This window comes from Semicossyphus pulcher, unplaced genomic scaffold, assembly GCF_022749685.1.
Source record: "Semicossyphus pulcher isolate SPU_LCO1_2020_fin unplaced genomic scaffold, fSemPul1.0.p SCAF_1, whole genome shotgun sequence".
Lineage (NCBI taxonomy): Eukaryota > Metazoa > Chordata > Actinopteri > Labriformes > Labridae > Semicossyphus > Semicossyphus pulcher.
In genome coordinates, this window is record NW_027211603.1 from 19,545,866 (window position 1) to 19,566,929 (window position 21,064).

The window sequence follows — 21,064 nt, forward strand, 5'->3', positions numbered from 1 at the left end:
ACCTTATTAAAACATTAAAGTGAGCTCACCAAAGTTAAAGCGCTAATGTTGAAATGAGACAAACAAAGGGAGCTTTTGTTTGGTTAAAGTGCCACTTATCCTCTAAAATGCAAACTATGTTTTGTAAACCTCCATGATATCATTTGTAGCTGAGATAAAAAGAGAAAGAATCTGTTTATAAAAAAGAATATCTGTTTAAAGACTTCATAAAGTACAGCAGTGTTTTTATAATGAGAATTAGACATTTTGACATTTCCCATAACTAAACGCCGGCCTTGTGACCTCACCTCCGGCTCAATGGGTAACAATATGATATTTTTTCACGAACAAAAAACTAAAAATACAGATTTCAAACAAATTAAAGTGCCACCTCTCTTTTATTCATAAATGTCATTATTCTGCTTCGCATCATAATTCTGCACACAGATCAATCATGTCAGGACAGCAACAACAAATTCAGCAATACATTAAATATCTAAATAAATAAAAAGATACAAATTTCTTATATCTTTATTCTTATTGCCTATTTTTTATCTTATTCTATTTAAGTCTTTATTTTTATTCTAGTTCTGTGTTAATTGTTCTGCACCAAAATCACCAAAACAAATTCCCTGTATGTGTAAACCTACTTGGCAATAAACCCCGATTCTGATTCTGTATGTACAAATGTTTGTGCTTTTAAATATCCTCCTTAAATAAGTGGGGCTCCACACTGAATGTTTGTATAAGGGGAAAGAAAGTGATGAAACTCCCCTCATCCTTACTGACCTGTGGAGAGCTGGGATGACCCACACACGGCTGAAGTAATCTCATTAAGCTCTCTAAAGAAGGTGTAGCTGAACGGAGTTTCTAAATATTCAGTCCATCATCAGCAGGCTGGAAAGCAGCAGAACTAAGGCCAGGATTAGCAGACCTTTGGGTCTCTGTTGGGCTCTGGAGGAGGGGCTCCGGTCAGAGGGCAGCCCTCTCCTGTCAGGAGGTCTGAGGACCATCCTGCAGGGGTTCTGAACCTCCTCTAAGGGGACCTGGACCTCACTGGGCCGCTTTGCAATCAACGTGTCACGGACCTGGAAATAATGTGAGACAGGAGAAGAGGGCGACGTATAAAGTGATACTTTGCTGTGTTTTTTCAAATTTTATTCTTTTTTTAAATATTCAGTAGAAAAAAGCTTTAAATAAATTAGTATTCAGTCATTTTCGTCATCAACGTCCTTCAGACAACTGCCTATTATGTAAATGTTACTGTGGATAAATAAAAAAAGACTCCATCATAAAATAAGGTGGTAAGTGCAGCAGGACTGAAAAAGCTTTTTTGGCTTTTACCTTCCCACCCTAATTTATGAGACAAGGATGTTTTTCACATAAAAACATAATAATAATCTTCTCTCTTACCCTCTCCACCTCCTCAAACACTCGCAGGAAGTTCCTTCGCAGGACATGAGCCAGGTCATTCTCAGTCCAGTTCCTCAGCAGGAGTTCCTGGATCAGGGCGGGATACTTTGACACATCCTCTAACCCCCGAGGAAAGCTGTTAACGAAAAAACAAAATTTTAATCATCACATATTGTTTTGCAAAAGAAACCACTTATTTTGATGTTAATTTAAAACACAAAAAACGATTTATGAAAAGGCACTTATAATAACAATCACTTGAATCAAGTCATTTTAATTTGTTTTCGGACTGGATTGTTTCCAGGGAACTAAAGAAATTTGAAGCCGACCATTCAACGGTGACTTTACTGCAGCAGCCCTCTTTTTATGGCTTTCAGAAGAACAAAGTTATTGATTCTTTTCCCTGTTCAGTCTGTTGACAGCCAAGAAAGCTAAATTGCTGATAGCATGACAGGCTAACAAGAAAAAAATTGATCCGACTCAACAACAACCTGTAAAATGTTGTGTGGAGAGTGAAAGTAAGATGTGTCTCTGAAGATTCCCACTCACTGTTATCATAGAACACCCAGAAAGACTGCAACAACCACAGTACTGTAGCTTTACTGTTTGCAAACATGTTATCTGCATGTCGTGTTTGCAGCTGCATATTTCTTACCTCACAGCACCATCAAAGTCTGCTCCAATTCCTATCGACTCAGCTCCAATCACCTTCTTAATGTGATCAAAATGATCTGTAAAACCCAGGTGGAATAATTAATCAACTGAGATAAGAGAAATGAAAACAACAGATTTACTGCATCACTGAAAAAAGGCTCAACATGGACGCCTCACCAGCCACAAGATGAATGTTGGCTTCATCCCTGCAGGAAATGAACTTGCTGTGGAGATTCACCATGATCAACCCTCGGTTCTTTTTCTGAAATCAATTGAATGACAATAAATTAAAACCTTAAAACAAGCTATGTATTTCTGTCTCATTTCCAATCATTATTTCTACATATACAGTAGATGTGGTGAACATCAGGTTAATACTTGTCTTATCGAAATACCCTGTGACTGTGAACTGCAGTAAACTCACAGACTTGTTGAGCAGCATACACACAAACATCTACGGCGAAATAAGAAACATGCTCGCTCATGTTCAGAGCTGAGTTGAGGTTCAGTGAAATTAATATAGTATTATAATATAATATTACTACAGTTTATTGGCATTAAGCCTTTATCTCCTGCCACAACATGTTCTCACATTGTACATGCCACACTTACATTTGAATCAAATCAAAAAAACTCCACTGAGATCATGATGCTTCAAGGGATGGGTTTATGTTAACCAATATGCTGTTCAGATCCAACCAGAAGAGTGTTTTTATTTAAGGGCTTCTAAAAGTGAAAACTCCCAATGGATGCTTCTAATTTTACACTGCAAGAACATTTACACTGATGATGGTAGAATGAGCTTGGCTATTAATAATTAACACAGCATTCTACTCTTAACAACATATGACATATAACCACATATTAACAGCATCTGCATCTTTTAACAGATATTAAATATACATCCATCCAACCATTATCTATACCGCTATTCAGGGTCGCAGGGGAGCTGGAGCCTATCCCAGCTGTCATTGGATGAGAGGTGCAGTACACCCTCGACCGATCGCTAGTCAGTCACAGGGCCAACACATAGAGACAGATCACCTTGCCTACAGGCCATTTTAAAGTCACCAATGAACCTAATGAGCATGTCTTTGGACTGTGCACAGGGAGAACATGCAACGTCCGAACTCCGTCCAAACCGGGAACCTTGTAGCTGTGAGGAAACAGCGCTAACCACTGCATGTTGGATTAACGAGAAAAAGCACCAGTGATGAAGGAGATTGATCTTCACTTGTAAGCAAAGTACAGCCTAGACTCCAGTCCAGTGCCATAACGTTTGTTTGTTTAATCATCAACCAGGATACAAATCTTAACTGTCAGTGTCACCCATAGCAACAATATTAATGTATGGTACACATTTAGCAAAGAATGCTGGGGCGTAAACTTTAAAGTCTTGGCTCATACAATTCTTAATCAAATTGCTTACATTGTGCTGGAGGAAAAACACTCATCATCCATTAGCGGCTTCTACCAGTTACACATTATACTGACTGTTAGTGGGCTGTGTTGGAATAATGGGGTAATAGTGGAAATCTGGTCATACATTTTTAATCCTGTGGTACACAAAGTTAACAAAGAAAACATATAGCATGTTCTTTGTCAGAGGAACAAATAAAACTTAGAATGAAACAAATAAGTCAGTGACTCGGTTTTAATCAAGCAACTAAGCGAGCAATAAATCACTGCGTGAATGGGTTGTCTCACCAGCTCATGCAGCAGCCAGTCAGGTACGTTTCGGCTGTGGTTACAGACGGAGTGGGAAGATGAATGGCTGAAAATAACAGGAGCTTTGGAGTGCTTCAGAACCGCCCAGGCTGTGTCCCAGGACGTGTGCGAAAGGTCCACTATCATGCCCAGTCTGTTCATCTCCTCCACCACAGCCTGGAAAACAGATTGAAACCCATGCAAACTGCAATTGACAAAGTACATCCTGTAGCTGCAAACAGTTTATCTATAAACCGTATCTTTTCCAGTAAACATTAGTGTGCAGAGAACTTTCCACGCACATCATCAAACTCCTGCAAATGGGCTGGACTGGCTGATAAGAGGCTCTAAGCGGCTGATGTTTTGAAGTTCTCCCCAGGGAATGATATGGTCGCCTCTATGGAACTTCAGATCCCTGACGGGAAAAGTTCTGACTGTAATTCAGGGTATCTAGCCTTCTTGGGGTCTCTGGGTTGCATCAATGAAAGGATTCTGTCTCTGGATTCTTTGGTTTTACTTAATGACTTTCAGGCACCAAACAATGGAGAAACCTGGAGCTGATTTGGAACAACCTTAACCAGAGCTGTTTTTATTATAAAAATACCATTTCAAAGTATTGGGTGGTTCATAAGTTTACTTGGGGAACAGCTCTGAAAGTACTTTTTCTTGTATGCCAGTGACAGGTCTTTCTGGCTTTGTTGGAACAGGGGTCTCCTTGAGCAGCAGGCAGGTAACATAAGACAAGAAGGGCTGTGGATTCAGCAGTAAAGAAAAACTTATTTTGGCAGGAGTTCAGGAGGTCATGGAGAAAGACTTTTGGTTGGCCTGAAGGAGGTCTGGCAAACCATTAAATGACTCAGGAGGAGGATAAACATTCTGTCCTGGCCTCGGAACAGTGAACCAGCTCTTTACCCTCTGGATGTTGTTCACAAGAGAGGGTAAAATGGAGCATAAGATTGACATTACCAGTTGAACAATGACCCTTGGTACCAAGTAAAAAACATACTGCTACCATTACCAACCACTAAAACAACTACTTCTACAACAACTATCGCTAATTTGACCAGTAATATAAAAATAATAAAAGTAATAGTAGTAATAGAGTGGCAAAGAGTGTTGGCAAATATATAATACACAGATAGTTAACAGAATCATACCGACAAATTGTTTTTTGGATGCTATAAATTAAATGTGCACAGATAGTAGGTGGGATTAGAGAAGATCAAACTTACCTTCCCAAACGGTGTCAGGCTGTTGTTATGTCTTTGATAGACACTATAAAGTTTTGAGGATGATTCAGCCCTGCATTGATAAAGAATATTTTAATCACAAATTATGAAAGTATCACTACCAGAAAATGTAAAATATATCCAAACACAGCTTCATTTAGAGCATCTGAATGGGGCTGCTGGGGAAGATTTAGTCACATGCAACGTTTTAAAGGGAGTAAAAATAAGGTCTAATTTGCAAAGAGGAAATAAAATGTGAACACAACTGGTCTTTCAATTCAGTCAAACCTGTGAAAAAGAACTTAATCTATAATCTAGCAACAGAAGCGTATGGTAAAAGCATAGTTTTTTACATTTTTACCAAATATCTTTGGTGGACCTTTAGATCTTGTTATGTAGTATTCCCTAGTATTAATACTCTTTTGTGTTATGCGGCCATCATTGATGCCAAACAGAAACCCTTCTCGAAAATTCAGAGAAACAGGACTTTGTGCAGAAAGAAAAGCGTATTTTTGGTCCTAAACATACAGTATGTTGACTTCCGGCAAGTACATAAATATTCTGGATATTCTAAGTAAATAATGCCTTTAAAATAAATATCTTTATAAATAAATAATTAAGTATATATAATTACCAGGGCGTGTTGCAGGTGTGAGTGAGGGCCATGGAGCGGACCCCAAGCTGGTAAAACATCCGCAGGGCTGGCAGGCTGCTGTCGATGGAGTGGCCCCCCTCAATGCTTATTAAACAGGCTATTTTACGTCTCATCTCAGAATTCTTCAGTTCTGCAATGATGGAAACACATGTGACCTATACAGTACAAACTATCTCCAGCCAAGCCAAAGGCTGAGCTGTATAATAATCTTTAAGACAAAAGCCAAAATATGGTAATTACAATAGTGATGCAAAAACCATTATTATTTGTATAGCTCTTTTTTCTATGGACTGTTAAAAATACGTTAACAATATGGATTCATAAAGCACAGATTTTTTTTTTTTTTTTAATAAATTCATTGAATAGACCAAAAATAATCTCGCCTTCTTTCATCTCCATGCAATGTTGGATACATTGCATGCAATACTGTGTTGAGGTATACTTTACCCTGGGCCGATGTGACCAGCTCAAAGTCCTGGTACTCAGTGCACATGCGTCTGACTACATCTATTTGTTCCAGAGTCAGCCTCACAGCATCCTTCTCCTGGGCCCCACACATCACATAGACCGCAAACATCTGACAAAGGGACGGGGATATGACACAAGACAATAAGAGATGCATTCAAGTTACTGAGGTAACTCTAGGTTGGATCCATTCACAACATGTTACTGGTGCAGATAAAAAACAAGTCAAGGATCGTCAGTTTAAATGAAGTCAAGGTTGTTTTTTAGCCAACTCTCTGGGGCAAACACAGCAGTGTCAGGCGTAAAAGGGATTGATGAAGTTACAATACCTGTGCCTGCACATGGCCTGCTTGGAGTCGGGTGATGTCGGTGGCCACTTTGCTAACATTATGAAGGTCAATTTGGCTCAGCCGATTGTTGTGAAGTATCCTCAGCTGGAGAGCTAGGTCATTATGACTGACAGAAAGAGAGAGGGTGTGAGGAGAGCGGGAAATGAAGATTCATTGCAATTCGATTCCATTAATTCATGCCTATGAATGTAACCGCTGCGCAGGCAAGATGGTAAACATCCTTTACCCATCTATAAGAGGATATCTGGACATCAAGTCATGTACTCTGTCTCTCTCGGAGTATCCAGATATCAAACAACACAAAGAGGAGAGCACCACCAGCTGCCCGAGGGACTTCACCAAGAGGCAGCTTGAAGCACTTGTTGAAGGTTTCATAGAAGACATATTCTGAAAGAAAACAGAGTAATATTTGTGAAATACAAGAATGGAATAACAACAATACACACAAGTTCACATACATAAAACATAAACCATGACTATTTTTGATTTAATATAAACAAGTAAAGAGTAAGAGTAAGAGTAAAGAGTAGTCCCTTTTTTACACTGATAAAACATGAAGTAGGCTAGTATCAAACTTAAGCCTACTGCTTGGTATCCCATGAATCTTTTAGGCCCTACAAAGAGTACAGTTAAAACTATTACTATAATTTTGACGTTTTGACTAATTTATAAAAAATTCTCATGCATTTAATTTTAACGTTACTATTTATACAATGGTTGGAAACAAGGTTATTTAAACAACAATAAACATACCTGCCAGTTCGTCAAAGGCAACCTGTTGACCACCTTTATCAACAACTGCATAGAAACAGTACGAACTTTCCAGCTCTCCGCCCAGGCAAATGCAGAACAGACCTACCGGCATATACCACTAGCAGCTATACTCGGTGCAGCATTCATAGTCTGTCGGAAATACCAACACATATAAGTTAAGAATCCTGTTACGCCAACAGCCACATATTTCTTAGTGTTTTAATTACAGTTTCAGTGGAAGAAAATGTGACTTAGTGGTTATGGCTCTTTAGCCGTGCTCTGACTTCTGCCACGTCCACTCTTCACTTTCAAAGGTATAAAAGTGATTAGTATTGCAAACTAAGTATAGTCAATGATGGTGATAAATCAAATATATAGCTAAAGTTATTTAATGACACTAGGGAAAACAAAGTCATCTTTTTTCTAGGTTTTATGGCCTACATGCCTGCAAAGCTTTTCTTATGTAATCTACGTTTATTGTAATATCTGCACTGTAGCTTTTACTCTTATTTTTTTTAAAATATATTTTGGCTTCTGTTTTAGCTGTTTTTATTTTTTACTTTTAATGTCTTGTTTTATGATGTGTTTCTTTGCTTTTGTAGTTCTGTGTAAAGCACTTTGAATTGTCTTGTTGCTGAAATGTGCTATATAAATAAACTTGCCATGCCTTGCCTTACAAAACTCCCCCACTCGGAATTAGGAATTTACGAGAAGCATTTGAAGGCAACGTTAAGACCTGTGGGTTTGATGTTGCCATCTGTTGGCGAAATAAGGTAATCGTTACCATAAAACGTTTGTAAAACCAACTTTCACCTTTGCAATTAGCGTTTTTACATTTGACACGTTTGCAGTAAGCCCACTTTCGAGTTACTTAGCTTGTTTACCTTCTCTGAGGTTTTATAATTGTTAATGTTGTTTGATAACAGTTTTAGCCTTCAAGAAATACTCGAAATATTTTGCAAAATTTCAAGACGAAAAATGACGGACGGAAGTGCTCAATGAAAGAATGGCCATGGAAGACACAAAGGTAAGTCTAAAGAAAAATGTAAGCATTTTGGTATTAAAATGTGTAATGGTACAAAGTTTGGTAAGGAATATCCTTGTGGGGAGAACACTGTAAGGCCTAAATTCTGTGTATTTAAAAACAACCACACCCCCCCCAACGTTGTACTCTAAAAATGGTACAGTCCAGTTCCCTCCTTTTTGGACCCATGACCAACAGGTAGTATGGATGAAAAATCATGTAACAATATGGTTGACTTAAGTTGCATATAGCTAATAAATTTAATTGGATACAACGTATTGGTAATTGAACTGAGTGGTTACTTATTAAAAATGTGAAAGGTGGCTGTATGCATATAGAAATCATTTGTAGTGACTTCTGGTTACCATCCACATTTGCTTACTATGCTAACATGCTCACAAGACCCACCAGAGGCCTACTGTGCTGGTAAAATTGAATACATATTCGAAAAGCACGAAGCAGAATGTGTTATACTCTTTAACGGCACAGGTTAGCACTATGACTAAGCTAATACACGAAATAAAAATGTGGTTGATGCCCCTAAGCAAGCTATTCCTTCCCACCACCACCCTTAATTTAAAGTCTTCTCTTTTTTTTGCAGCGCAAAATATTTTTCTAACTGCCAAACAGAAGGCTTGAGGACTCTGAAATTCATCAAGACATGGTGAGTTTGGTTTAAATTCCTTTTACTTTTTTGGCTTAAAAAACTCCATTTTAAGTGTTGGGTTTTTTCCCGACACAAAGAATGCATTGCAATTTCTCCCTCAAGTCACTTCTCATGAGGAGGCAGTCAGAGACTATGGTTGTGACGCAAACTTTTCAGAATGCATAGTTGCCTGAAATTGCCCTAATATTTTGTATAGCCTACGAGTACTTTACATCACACTGTGGTCTGTTAGAGAAAACCTTTTGTCTGTGTTCTGTTAATACAGTGTTTGACCAAACATTGCATGCGTGCTGATGTTAATGTTGCTGGATTAAATCTGCAGAACATCCTCATGAAAGATTTCCAGAAAACCTGCAGTCTATAAGGTGTATTCAGTTAGACATTTTGTTATGTGGCAGGTGGTGACTTATTTTGCCCTTAAACCCTCCAGTGTCTGTGAAAGAATAAAGACTTTCAGGTACCTCTCCACTTTAGCAGTACCTGGTCAGATTACCCTGCTGTGTAACAACAAAAACCGCTCTGTGAGCTGCAGCTTAAAGTCCAAACCACAGAATACAAACTCTGCTTTCATCTGCTTTTAAACCTAAAATGTGCTTGTGTTTAATTAATCCGGGCTGGATTGGACAAATGTGAATTAGTCCGGTGTTGATGGCGAGCATCAGGGTGCCACAAATGAATTTCAATTAATTTCAGGGGGAAGATGCGACGCCTGATTCTGTGTTCCTCCAACTGAGATTTGGCCCTGTAGTCTGTAATGAGGAGAGTGATTCGCCTCTGATTGGAGCACCCTACTGCTTCAATGGAATAATCACAACTGTGTTGATATTACTCTACCAATCCACCCACTGTGCCGAGTGGACCCCCAGCTGACACTGTTTGAATTCAAATTAACCAAATCATTTAGTCATATTGTCGACCTGGAACGGGTCTGGCAATGCAAGAGATAGAAATCCCTCACGTTAAACTGAGTTTTTGGACGAGGGAGTTAACGCCAAATTCTGGTCATTAGTGAAGCTGGCGGCTGTTTTTGTTTTCGATAATGTGTTTGAAAGTATTAGTGCAGGGGTTAAAGCATCAGTTGAACCATTTCAGAAAATAGATTTTTCAAAATAATGCTTTTCTTTAAATCCCAAATGACACTTGGTGAGAGATATCTTTGTAAAAGAAGAACTTTGAATGACCATAAGCCTCCTACAGAGGCTTTTATTTCTAGCTCTGTCCGCCAGTCAGTTTGGAACTGAAGAAGCCTTTCGGATGAGAGGTCAAGTCAAGTCAAATTTATTTATATAGCACATTTAAAACAACGTAAGCTGACCAAAGTGCTTTACAGAACAGTGGCAGATAAAACAGTGCAAGAGATACAACATATTATGAATATAATACACCACAGTATACAATTTCACATGCATACAAACACACACGTATATACACCCATTTCAAAACTTCTTCATTGGCTTAAGTATTTTCAAAGGCCAAGGAAAAGAGGTGGGCTTTGAGCTGAGCTTTGAAAGAATTTATCGAGTCTGCCCTTTTGATACGAGTTCCACAGGTTGGGGCCCACAACTGAAAAGGCACGATCGCCCCGTAGTTTTCGTTTAGCCCGTGGGACGTCCAGCAGGGACTGCTCAGAGGATCTGAGTGCTCGTGATGGGGTATAGGGGGTTAAAAGGTCTGCTAGGTAAGAAGGGGCCAGTCCATGGAGCGACTTAAAAACTAGTAATACAATTTTAAAATGTATTCTGAACCTAACGGGTAGCCAGTGGAGAGAGGCGAGTACAGGGGAAATATGATCACGCTTTCGTGTACCTGTTAAAAATCTGGCAGCAGCGTTTTGCACATACTGCAGACGTGAGAGGTAAAACGTCTTCAAGAACTTCAACCAAGTCCAGATGCCTTTTGGATTAGGCTTAGAATTACCATGACCTGGATGACCGAGAACCTGCACAGACATAAACTAATTTGAAATGCCACTGGTGTTAGTATCAGTAGTGTAATTAGTGGAACTTGAATTGCGCTTTTGTACCTTAAAAAACAAATTTTACTTCATTATTTAGTTCATAATATTTTCAAAAAGGGCATTTTGGATAACTGCAGAAATGTCAAAAGCAGCTGTGATACTAAATTCACAGTCATGTCAAAATGTAATAATTGTTTTAATTCAAATACTGAGATGTTTAATATGTATAACATTACATGTAAATTACTTTTTGTGCTGCAGAGAATGTATAATTGCAGCATCTATCATTTTACAGTCTCTTTTTAAATATTCAACTTTCCTTTCGGCTCATATATATGTGATCAACACAGGACACTGCTAAGCTTCAGAGGGAAGACTGTTTCTTGAACAGTATTAGTTCATCTGTAATCTTAAGTGCTGCCTTTCAACTGCTGTCCATCAACCACAATTAAAATGCAAAGTTAACCGAAATAGACTTATAATCATTACAGAATATAAATTGCACAGTTAGTTACATTTTGTAACATAATTTACATAAGAGAACGTCAAAGCTGATGCAAATGAAATAATAGTGAAAGAAAACTTACTATACCACTTGGAATAATAACAGTCTCTTCCTGTTTGATGCAAGGATTCATGGTGAGCTTATAAGTAGTTAAATTGTTGTAAAGTTTGAAGACAGACTTTTACTCCCTCGCTGCTTCAAGGGTAAAATGCTTAAGAAATCCTCTGTGCCTTTCTTCAATTATTAAACTGATAGTGCTGGAAAGGGGGATCCAATTACAGCGATGACACGGAGAGCCAGCAGCTGTTCATCACTCGATCAGCACTGAGAAAAAGACTAAAGAATTTTAATATGCAACCACAGAGTCCTGCACATTATACTTGGAGTGTATGTCACAGCCAGTATTTTAAACCTGTGCATTACTAAAACCCAGTAAAAGCTCATCTTTCCTGTTGCCCACAAAGACTCCACCTGTGTTTGTGTGTGTGTGTGTGTGTGTGTACGTGCATTTGTGACTTTCCACATTTGCTTTATTTCACAAATACCGGTCTGTAAGAGCAGCCTCTCCTGTTTCTCATCAACAGTTTTTAGAAGAGACCCTACAGTTATGAGTGCTTGTCATAGTAAAAGAGGCCTCCTTTATTCTGAAAATCCTTTGAGCTAATTGAGTCTAAAGTCCTCTCGTTATTGAGGGGAGGTGGGATTGGGGATAAAAGGGTAGAATGCGTTTTTTTTTACAGCCTTAGCAATTACAAATAGTAGGAGATATGTCATTGTTTATTAGTCTACCCCTGCCTAGCATGGATAGTAATCACCCACAGCTTAAAGTGCTTATTTTAAATTCCATGTTCTACTATTACAAACATGATTACAGATAATAATATACTCTGTGGGTCATAGATATCTGTCTAAAAACAACAATTCTGCTCTATAAGTAAAGAGATGAATCATTTCTCTGCTTCTCACTTTGAACTAATGTCTCCACCAGAGGGCAGCAGCACTCAGAACAAATCATAGGTTTTCTTCACCTCCGTGAGCCAATCCTTCATTCAAGAAAATGAATGCAGTACCTTTATGATTATCAGAGCTGACAGATGCAGAATAGATGCATGAAAACATACAAGAGTATTAAAAATTCCTAGAGGCTGATTTATTTGGCTTCAGGTTGCTTTTAATTTCTAACAGCACAATGCAGCTGTCACAAGCCATAACAATTACATTATACTAACCACAGCGTTAGGGCTGTGCTTTTAACTGACTTTAGTTAGTGTAAATGCATCGTGCCCCCTTTTCCCATAAGGGTTTAAAAAAGAATGCTGAGGACATTTTGGTCTCCAAACTTCTCATTTCTTTTGCCCTGGATTCTGGCAGCCCTGTACTCAGTGTTCATTATCTGCTCTTACAGCTTTGACTTCAGCACAGCAATTACATCCTCAGCTGCACTGATTAATCCAACATGGAGGCATTTCACAAAATGGTTTTGAAAAGACATTTCCAGACACTTACCAGGGAGTAGCTGTGGCACAGCTTGTTTATGCAGATAGACCACAGCCAGTCATATTGCAATGAGTTGTTTTCAATGGCTGCTTAAGTGTTCTCTTAACCTCTAGTGTACACTGTGCACAAAACAATAGACCGTTAGGAAAGTGATTAATTTAATCTGTTTTACTCCTGACATTAAATGAAGGTCTGCTGATGTCATGTTTGGGTAATGTACGTTTTCTTTTGTCGAACGTATTCCCTCTTCGGCCGTCCGTGATTATGTCTCCTCTGCTCTCTGCTTAACTGCTTAACCTTCCATTCTCCGGACAATCACATAATCAATCACTGTCCCATTACTTGACAAGGCGGACAAAGAGAGTGTATGAGTGAGAAAAACCTTTGGCCTGTCTCGACAAGCAAGAGGAATGTCGACTTCAGAGGGCTAACACAGGCAGAAAACATAGGCCCAGTAAATATTCAATTTAAAGGATTCCCAGATAAGGCGAGTTGAAAAATTGAGGCAGCACCCATTCTTCTAGATAAGAGAAGACGGAGCCATCTGGAGGCTGGGAGATAGCGAACTCCCACACCATCCCGGAGACCTCACTCTCATCTGCTGCTGCGGCGGAGAGGGGAAAATAGAGTGCCAACACTTTCATTATGTTCACTTCAAAGTGAATTTATTCACATTCAGTGCATGTAGTTATGGTCTTCGGTAAACAAAAGATTACCCTATTGTCTGCCATAATAGATGATCGGTCAGTCTTAACACAGTGTTGCCCTTTTTAATGAACCATTTGTTGAGATATGAGTTTCTATGAATTATAAAATATGTCTTTTGTTGCCTGAAATTTTGAATGAATCATTAAAAAAAAAGCAGTTTATTCTTTAACAGTCCATGTTATACTTAGATCATCACTTATTTATAATAAAGTTCTGCATCGGTGTCTTACCCGAGTAATCTGATTGGTTGTCAGAAATGTACCTGTTTTCCTTAACTAGTCTGTTTCATAGAAAGAGCAGATGCTCAAAACAGTTTGTGCACTCATTTTATGCTTTTTCATATTTTCTCTCATTTATATTTCTTACATGTTAGGCCCGGGCATACATCTCCTCTGAATCCACCTTGGCTGCATCTTTGAAAACAAATGTTTTGGCAGAATGGACTCTCAGCTGGAGAATAACCTTGCCCACGATATTATAATGCACTATGTTTACTCCTCCACCACGCTATTTCTTGCCAGCCACATTGGATTTAGCTCGGGGATAATGCTTTTGTCAGTATGTTTTATCTGTTCCCTCACTCAGGTACGCTATGCCGTTATCCCTAATTACCCCTGCTGCATTTTCCACTTGGCCCAGAATTCTTAATGCTTGATAACAGATACAGGTCGATTTGAAATTTACTTACAGCCGCATTATCTGTTTGACCTGCATCGCAGACTTGGCTGTCCCATAGGCTCCCGGGTGAAAACTGTTAACTCTATGATAACAGAGACACGAAGTGATAACCTTCCAGCAGTCTTGAGGACGCGCAGTGTGCTACATATGTGCTGTATTGCAGTGGCAGCATTTCTTATTCAACCTTGGGTGCTCTGCTGTGCTCTGATTCTTTTAATGGGATCGAGAGGGAGGTTAATCACTGTGTTCACCATAGACTGTTAAAGTGCTAGCTGACCACTATATAAATATTACAATTTGTATTCCTTTGAAAAATATATTTAAACGCTTTGCCATAGGGCTGAACTCTCCCTTTTTTCTCCTTTTTAAGCTGTAACAGAATTGTCTCCCCAGTGAGGAGTCACTTTGATTAATTTACTTCAGGAGGCCGACATCTGCGTTTGCAGATTTTCATTAAGATCAACAGTAAAAGCATCAGACAAGGTTCCACTTGTCTAAGTTATTATCCCCAGAAGACACGGCTGATTAAGTGGAAAGAGTTCTTACGTAGTGCGATAAAATAATTCTCTGGAAGTTTTTTTTTTTTTGTTTGTCTTGTTTAGGGCAACTTTTTAAGAAACATACGTAGAAATCTGTAATCCATAAAATTTAATATGTGTACGCTTCCAGCATTTTTCTTCTTTTACCACTTTGCATTCTGCTCGGAGTTTAATTTTGATCCAATTGCCATAGATGTCTGCTGCAGTTAAGCTCCAGCAATTACTCAAATGTACCTCTTTTGTGCAGCTCAAATGGAATCTAAAAGGTGTGAAAAGGCAGAAAGTTAATGCATCACAACAAGTAAAACCGCAGCCATTCAGTCAAACACAAGTGCACAGTGTTACTTTGGAAACTTGGCCCCTTTTAGACAAATGGTTCAGCATATTATGTTGCTTGAGAAAAGGGAGAATATAGCTGAAGAAGTAGACACTATACAATAGAAATGGTGGGTGGATAGGCCTATTGACTGAAAGGAAAGTATAGCGTGTTTCCTTGGTTTTATATTTTGCAGGAACATTGTAGTGTGAAGCTGTGTCAAGCCTAGTTTTGATCCTTTTCTCCACTGTGTTGTGTGATGTTATGCTGTTATCTTAATGATAATCTGTGCTTGTATTTCTGCCCCAGGCATATCTGTCAGACCGGGTTGGTTTAGGAGGCTGTGCCTTATCAACAGCTTTGTCATTAAATCAGCTTTTTCTACAGACAAATTTCACTGCGGTTATTCTTATCAAAAGATCAGCACACTGTGATTTTCTGTTCAATCAGAGCTTTGCAAATTCACTGATGTGGGGAAGAAAGATGAAATACAAAACAAAATTTCCATTGGAAAAAAACCCCAATTTATTTAATTTTGTTTTCATGAGTGTTAATAAGACAGGAAATTGGTATGTTTTGCATTTGTCATACCATCAATGGCTTCAAGCTGTTTTTATTTCATGTTCTTAGGTCTACTTTGTGTATTTTTAGAGGCTACACTTTCGAACATGGAGGAACAGAGATGATTGTAACATGATGCTAGTAAATGTTTTCGTCCACAGGCTGTAGACAGTTTTTACTGCAAGCAGGAATCTTGAACCTGTGCTGTTCATGGCTTTTTCTTTTGTCCGTCTTTAAAATGTTAGGGCGCATCCCCACAGTTCTGTGGATGTGGGAGACCATGTTGGACGTGCGGAGAAACACATCCCTTAAATGCTGTGTGTACGGAGGCAAGCTTTCAGGTCCCAGTCGAACTGACCTCTGGAGACTGGAATTGGTACTCAGTTCTTGTGAGAAAGCACTGTTCTGTCTGAGTGAGTGTTCTGATTGTCTCAGCATTGTGCTTGAGTGGAGGGCAGCGCCAAATGAACTCCTCTGATTCAATCCTCTCCACTGATTGACACCGGTTCAGCCAGTCAGTGAGGAGGGACGACTGAGACGCCTTCCCCCAAACACATTCTCTTACAGTGAGGGAAAGTGCTGTACGGCAGAGGTCCGAGAGGTCTCTTGCATGCTGTCTGCGAGGCGCCAGATTCCACGCCCTCTCTTTCCTCCCACAATGCACTGAGAGTCTCTGGGGGTTGATAGCCTGGTTCCTGGGGGTCCAGCGGGTCTTTGGAAAGCAGGATGCTGATGGAGGGAACAGTCCTGTGCACCGTCATCTCAGACGTCCCCCCTTCAGAACTCTCCCACACCTCTTTCACCACCTTGTAGCGCAGCTTGGTCAGCTGGTGCAGCAAGCCCACTTTTCGTTTCATGATCTCAGCGCATGTGATGGTCTTTGTGACCGCACGACCTGACCCGGTGAAGACCACCTGCCTGAGTCCATCGCCGCTCACACCTCCCCCGCTTACGCCCTTCTCTCCCTGCATCCGTGCCATAGCAAATCCCATTAAGTTGCGGATCTTACTTCCCTCCTTCACGCGCATCTCCAGCACCCCCGAGGCCAGTCCTGGAAAGGGACAGGGGCTGTCCTCCTCAGTCCGACAGACTTTCTTGAACCCTTCTTGCCCTAGTTTGATGGCAGGCGGAGGGGCGGGCACTGGTGTTGGCTTCAGCAGGCTGGAAGCGTTATTAACCGCTGGTGGCTGTCCAGCATTGCTGTAAGTTTGATTGTGGTAGACGGAGCAGGTCCCCGAGGTGACCCCATTCTCCATTTGGATCGGCCGGTTCACCTCTAGTCCTGGGTGGGGCCTGACAGCGTCTCTGGTAAGGTACTGGTTCTGGCCGCTGACCACTCCACACCCTGTAAACATTTCTCCTGTCCTCAGCGCTCCAACCAAATGTTAGTCCAGACACACACTTTCCCCACATGAAAAACAGCTCATTTGCTCTTGTATGTGGCTCTTTCTCTCCCTCCAGTAAACAGCTGTAAAGTTTCAAGACTTCATATAAGAAATATCACCCGCTTCCCCAGAGCACTATCAATGAAGTCTTTAATTCTCCCTCTCAGAAAGAGCTGCAGAAATAAGATAAACGCCTCACTGGTGACTTAAGAGCACTGCCGGGACCATACGACTTCTTTAAAGAGCGTCCCAATTTCATAACACAAATGAGTATTCGGAAAGTGCTTTGGAGATAGATAAGAATAATAAAAAAACTAAACTAAATGATACTTTTCATCATCTGAAAGTATTTCGTATGGTGCTTTTATCCGTAATAGCTGCAAAAGATATGGAGTACTTTGTTGTTTCTTCTTTAACAAAACTTTTCTAAAGAGAAACTAAAAGCTCGTATCAAGACTCCACCTTTTTCTGAGCGATCCAGTCCGGCGTTGTTGATTTTGATCGGCTGATCATATCGCCTTCAATCCAGGATTGACCTCTTGGCTTGTCCAGCTGTTAAGTTCCACCTCTGGATGTTTTACTCCAGCTTGAGTCCAGTCTGTTCCTCCTCTCCTTGTGCTCCTCTGGGCAGCCAAAGTAGTTGAGGCCAGGTCTGCGTGGAGGTCTGCGCCCAGGGTGTCCTCCCTAGAGCTCTGTCTTGTCTCCAGTGATGCTCTGGGAAGTCTATTCTGTTCTCCACAAAGAGACATAAGGGACAGGAGCTGCCTCACAAATGCTCACAGGAGGAGTGTCTGTGTGGTTGAGGGGGAGCATGAGGGAAAGAGGAGACAGCCCTCTTAAAGGCGCAGGTCTTTTCATCTTTTAGATGAACACCCTCCCCTCCTCGACTGAAGCCTGCCATCTGAGGAAAAAGAGAGGGGAAGGGCTACTGTGTCCCTTTAAAACGTCGAGCGCAGATCCCCGGCAACTTTGTCAATCTCTTTAGAGGACGTTCCAGTGTTCAATGTACATGACTGATTAAACCGGAGTTCTGAAATAGAGACTCAGTCAACCTTTAAAAATGCATTTTCAGCTACGAAACAATGAATTAAATTATCTCGGTTATAATTGAAAACATCCTTCAAAGAGCCACTGAAAGTCAGCAGCATTAAATTGCACTGTACTTAGCCTTTATCCTATTAGATGTTTGTGACCATTACCATTTACATAATGCAGCATTAATAGCTTCATTGTTGAGGCGATCAAGTGGCGCGTTTTAAAATGCCTGTCTCTTAACGCTTGGATTGTTATATTGTTACAAGGCTGGAGAGCTCTTGTGATCAAGGACACAAGGATCACAAAAAGCATAGAGGCATGACTTCCATGTTCAGGGTGCTGTATTAATAGTGACTGTCTTCATTAGGCTGCCGTATCTGTGCAGGTGAGGAGACGGGGGCTGACAGGTGGGGTAATAAGCATCTTAATGGGCCTTCCATCACCAGTGGAGGGCGCTGGCTCGCTCCCGTCTGCGCCGAGCCGGGCCCAGACAGCTGTAGCATCGCCCCGCTCGGCCCAGTCTCCCGGTCGACAGGTGGATTTGTTTCTGTGTGTGACTGACAGATGGGAGAATAGGTAAAGACAGCCCACTGAGGCTGAACCTATGAGGCCAAGACAGAGAGAGGCAGGCAAGTCCTAACTACTCTCTGCTCCGTATATCCCATGGTGCACGCTGGTATACAGACTGTATAAACTCTCTGTGGCTCGGCTCAGTCCTTGCTCTGAGGCTAATTCACAGTGGCATGTGTATTATATTGGATCCCTATGGTAATCAAGGTAAAAATAAGGAAACCCCCCACATCTCCAGCTTCAACTGGCAAAGTGAAAACTGGATTTGAGTGTCTTTTATTCGCAGACTTTGAATGGGAATCATCATTGACGATCAATAGTTTGATTGGATCTGTGGAAGGATTTCCATTCTTTTTTCTTAATGCAATGGGATCGCCTTTTAACTCCACGGGAACCATTCTAGAAACTACACCAGACGTAGTAACAAATATCTTTCTCTTGCCTTTTTTTGTAGGCTAAAAAATAAACCAGAGAGAAGGAAGAGAGAGAGGGAAGGAGGGGAGGGTCTGTGGCGCTCACCAGCAAAGTGATCATTCTGTTGTTTGGGAGAAATTACCCTCATCAGTCATACAGAGATGCACAGCTGCCTAAGGGGATCTGGTAATGTTACTGCATAATAAACCGTGTTTGTGTGTGTGCATGCACTTGTGTGCGAAAGGCGGCGCGAAAGAAATGCAAGAGGGCAGGGGGTAAAAGAAGTCTGATTTAAGCACAGAGAGGTTAAAATTGATGATAAAAGCAGCCCTGCAATCATTCCTCCTTACTTCATGATGTTGGCACATAATTTATTGCTCCTCAGTTTAACTTTAGGGACCTGTTTGCTGGCGGGAATGTGATAGATTAAGCAATTCAGCCTCGGAGTAAAAACACAGGCTTCTAAGTAAAGTGTCCTCGACCCATATTTACAACTTTTTGAGTCTCCATTAAAGACGAAACTATTCTCCAGATGGCTAAATAATACCATCAGGGTGGTGCAGAAGTGCAGTTTGTAAACCCTTTTTCCTTTAAGTGGCTTCATTTAATGACGGGTGGAGGCGTCGGGGCTCACGCTTGGTCACTCCCTCCTTCACACCTCCTCCACAGAGCTGGCCTCTGCTCCTGGAGCTCTCCAAGCACTTATTCCTCACTTTATCTGACCTTGGCTGGCATCTGTGACAGTCTGGGCATTCTCTCTCCTGCACACTCACCTCCCTTTCTTCGCTCAACAATCACACTCTGCTTTCACTCCTGCCCACAAGAATTTAAGTAAAGAAAAGCCATTTATTCCCAAAGACTGTGACAAATAGTAGTGCTTGTGTTTCGCTCTTCTCCCTCTTTGCTATGTACTTCAAATGTCTGAGTGGTTGCTGTTATGGATTGTAGGTTAGTGTCTTTGTTGTTTGTTGCAGCACTGCAGACTCTAGTCATAGAGGGGCTTGTTGTGCTGTTGTCAGGGCTGCACATAAGCGCGGTGCCTCACTGTGACAGACGCTCGCTCACTTTACGTTAACCGCGAGTGTTTTCACGGTCATCAACCAATGGTGGCCTGGAGGCTGTCATTTCGCTCCGTGCGGAGCTCGCCCGCGGCTCGGTTCTGCCCCACAAACTCACAGCCGGCCCTGGTGGGGGCGCAGAGCAACACACACAAGTGCGTAAGCACACACTCGCAGACACACACACGCACACTGGATGGGGGCACACACAAAAAAAAACTATATGCTCAGCATAAGGCAGGCTGTTGGAGCAATTACAGAAACATGGCAGAACACGATGAAGCAGGCCCCACTATCAGAAGGGAAATAGAGTGAGCAGAGGAAAAATGATGACGCCATTAATAACAGGGAGGCTCGAAGGCTCGGAGGGAGGTGGGGCGGATGACCCTCTCTGTGATTTCCCTGTGACAGCACTTTGAGGTGCAAATGGTTGTGTTTGTATTAGATTTTTGGACGTTTAAATGAGCATGTTTTTCCGTCCGAAGCAGGGAAAAAAAATGAATATCAAACCACGCTGGTGTAATATACCAAATGTTGCGTGAAGTTATCTTTTCCTGTCACTCACATCCATTATTTTGGTAAATGACAGGTCAGACTTTGCATCTCTTTCTGACACTATTCATACACATCTCTTCTCCTCCTGCCACTGCTTTCCCCTCGGCACTGCAATGCAGATGTGTCTCAGACAGTGGCAGGAAACTTTCATTGAAGATTCTTGTGAAAGGGGAACATGAGAGAGATGAATGAAGGGCATGAAAGGGATGGAGCCAAACGTGGAGGGGGACAGAAGTTGAGGGAAGATATGCAATACTGCCAGAAGTTAAAAAAAAAGCTTCTGCACTTGCATTAGAAAGTGAAAGAGTGAAAGCATATGGTAGACCAAAAAACAGACGTCTTGATTTATGAGGCCTGTCAGTGAAAGTGATGTCTTTAGCTTCATCAACC

At 41.0% G+C, this 21,064-nt stretch overlaps 2 protein-coding genes across 2 annotated transcripts; both read right to left on the reverse strand.

The window, feature by feature from the left end:
- Positions 1 to 347: 347 nt before the first annotated feature.
- On the reverse strand, positions 348 to 7,282 carry dpep2 (dipeptidase 2). The gene is made up of 11 exons (XM_069661246.1): positions 7,206 to 7,282; positions 6,679 to 6,839; positions 6,432 to 6,558; positions 6,085 to 6,214; positions 5,617 to 5,767; positions 4,986 to 5,055; positions 3,754 to 3,930; positions 2,224 to 2,308; positions 2,048 to 2,123; positions 1,393 to 1,528; positions 348 to 1,067 (listed from the first exon to the last, which is right to left on the reverse strand). Exons 1-11 carry the CDS (start codon positions 7,254 to 7,256, stop codon positions 858 to 860), a joined length of 1,374 nt encoding a protein of 457 aa, XP_069517347.1. The 5' UTR covers positions 7,257 to 7,282; the 3' UTR covers positions 348 to 857.
- Positions 7,283 to 15,620: 8,338 nt separating this feature from the next.
- Positions 15,621 to 17,736, reverse strand: LOC138591699 (ribonuclease P protein subunit p25-like). Its single transcript, XM_069662372.1, has one exon. It carries the CDS (start codon positions 17,010 to 17,012, stop codon positions 16,173 to 16,175), a length of 840 nt encoding a protein of 279 aa, XP_069518473.1. The 5' UTR covers positions 17,013 to 17,736; the 3' UTR covers positions 15,621 to 16,172.
- Between the last annotated feature and the right edge of the window lie 3,328 nt (positions 17,737 to 21,064).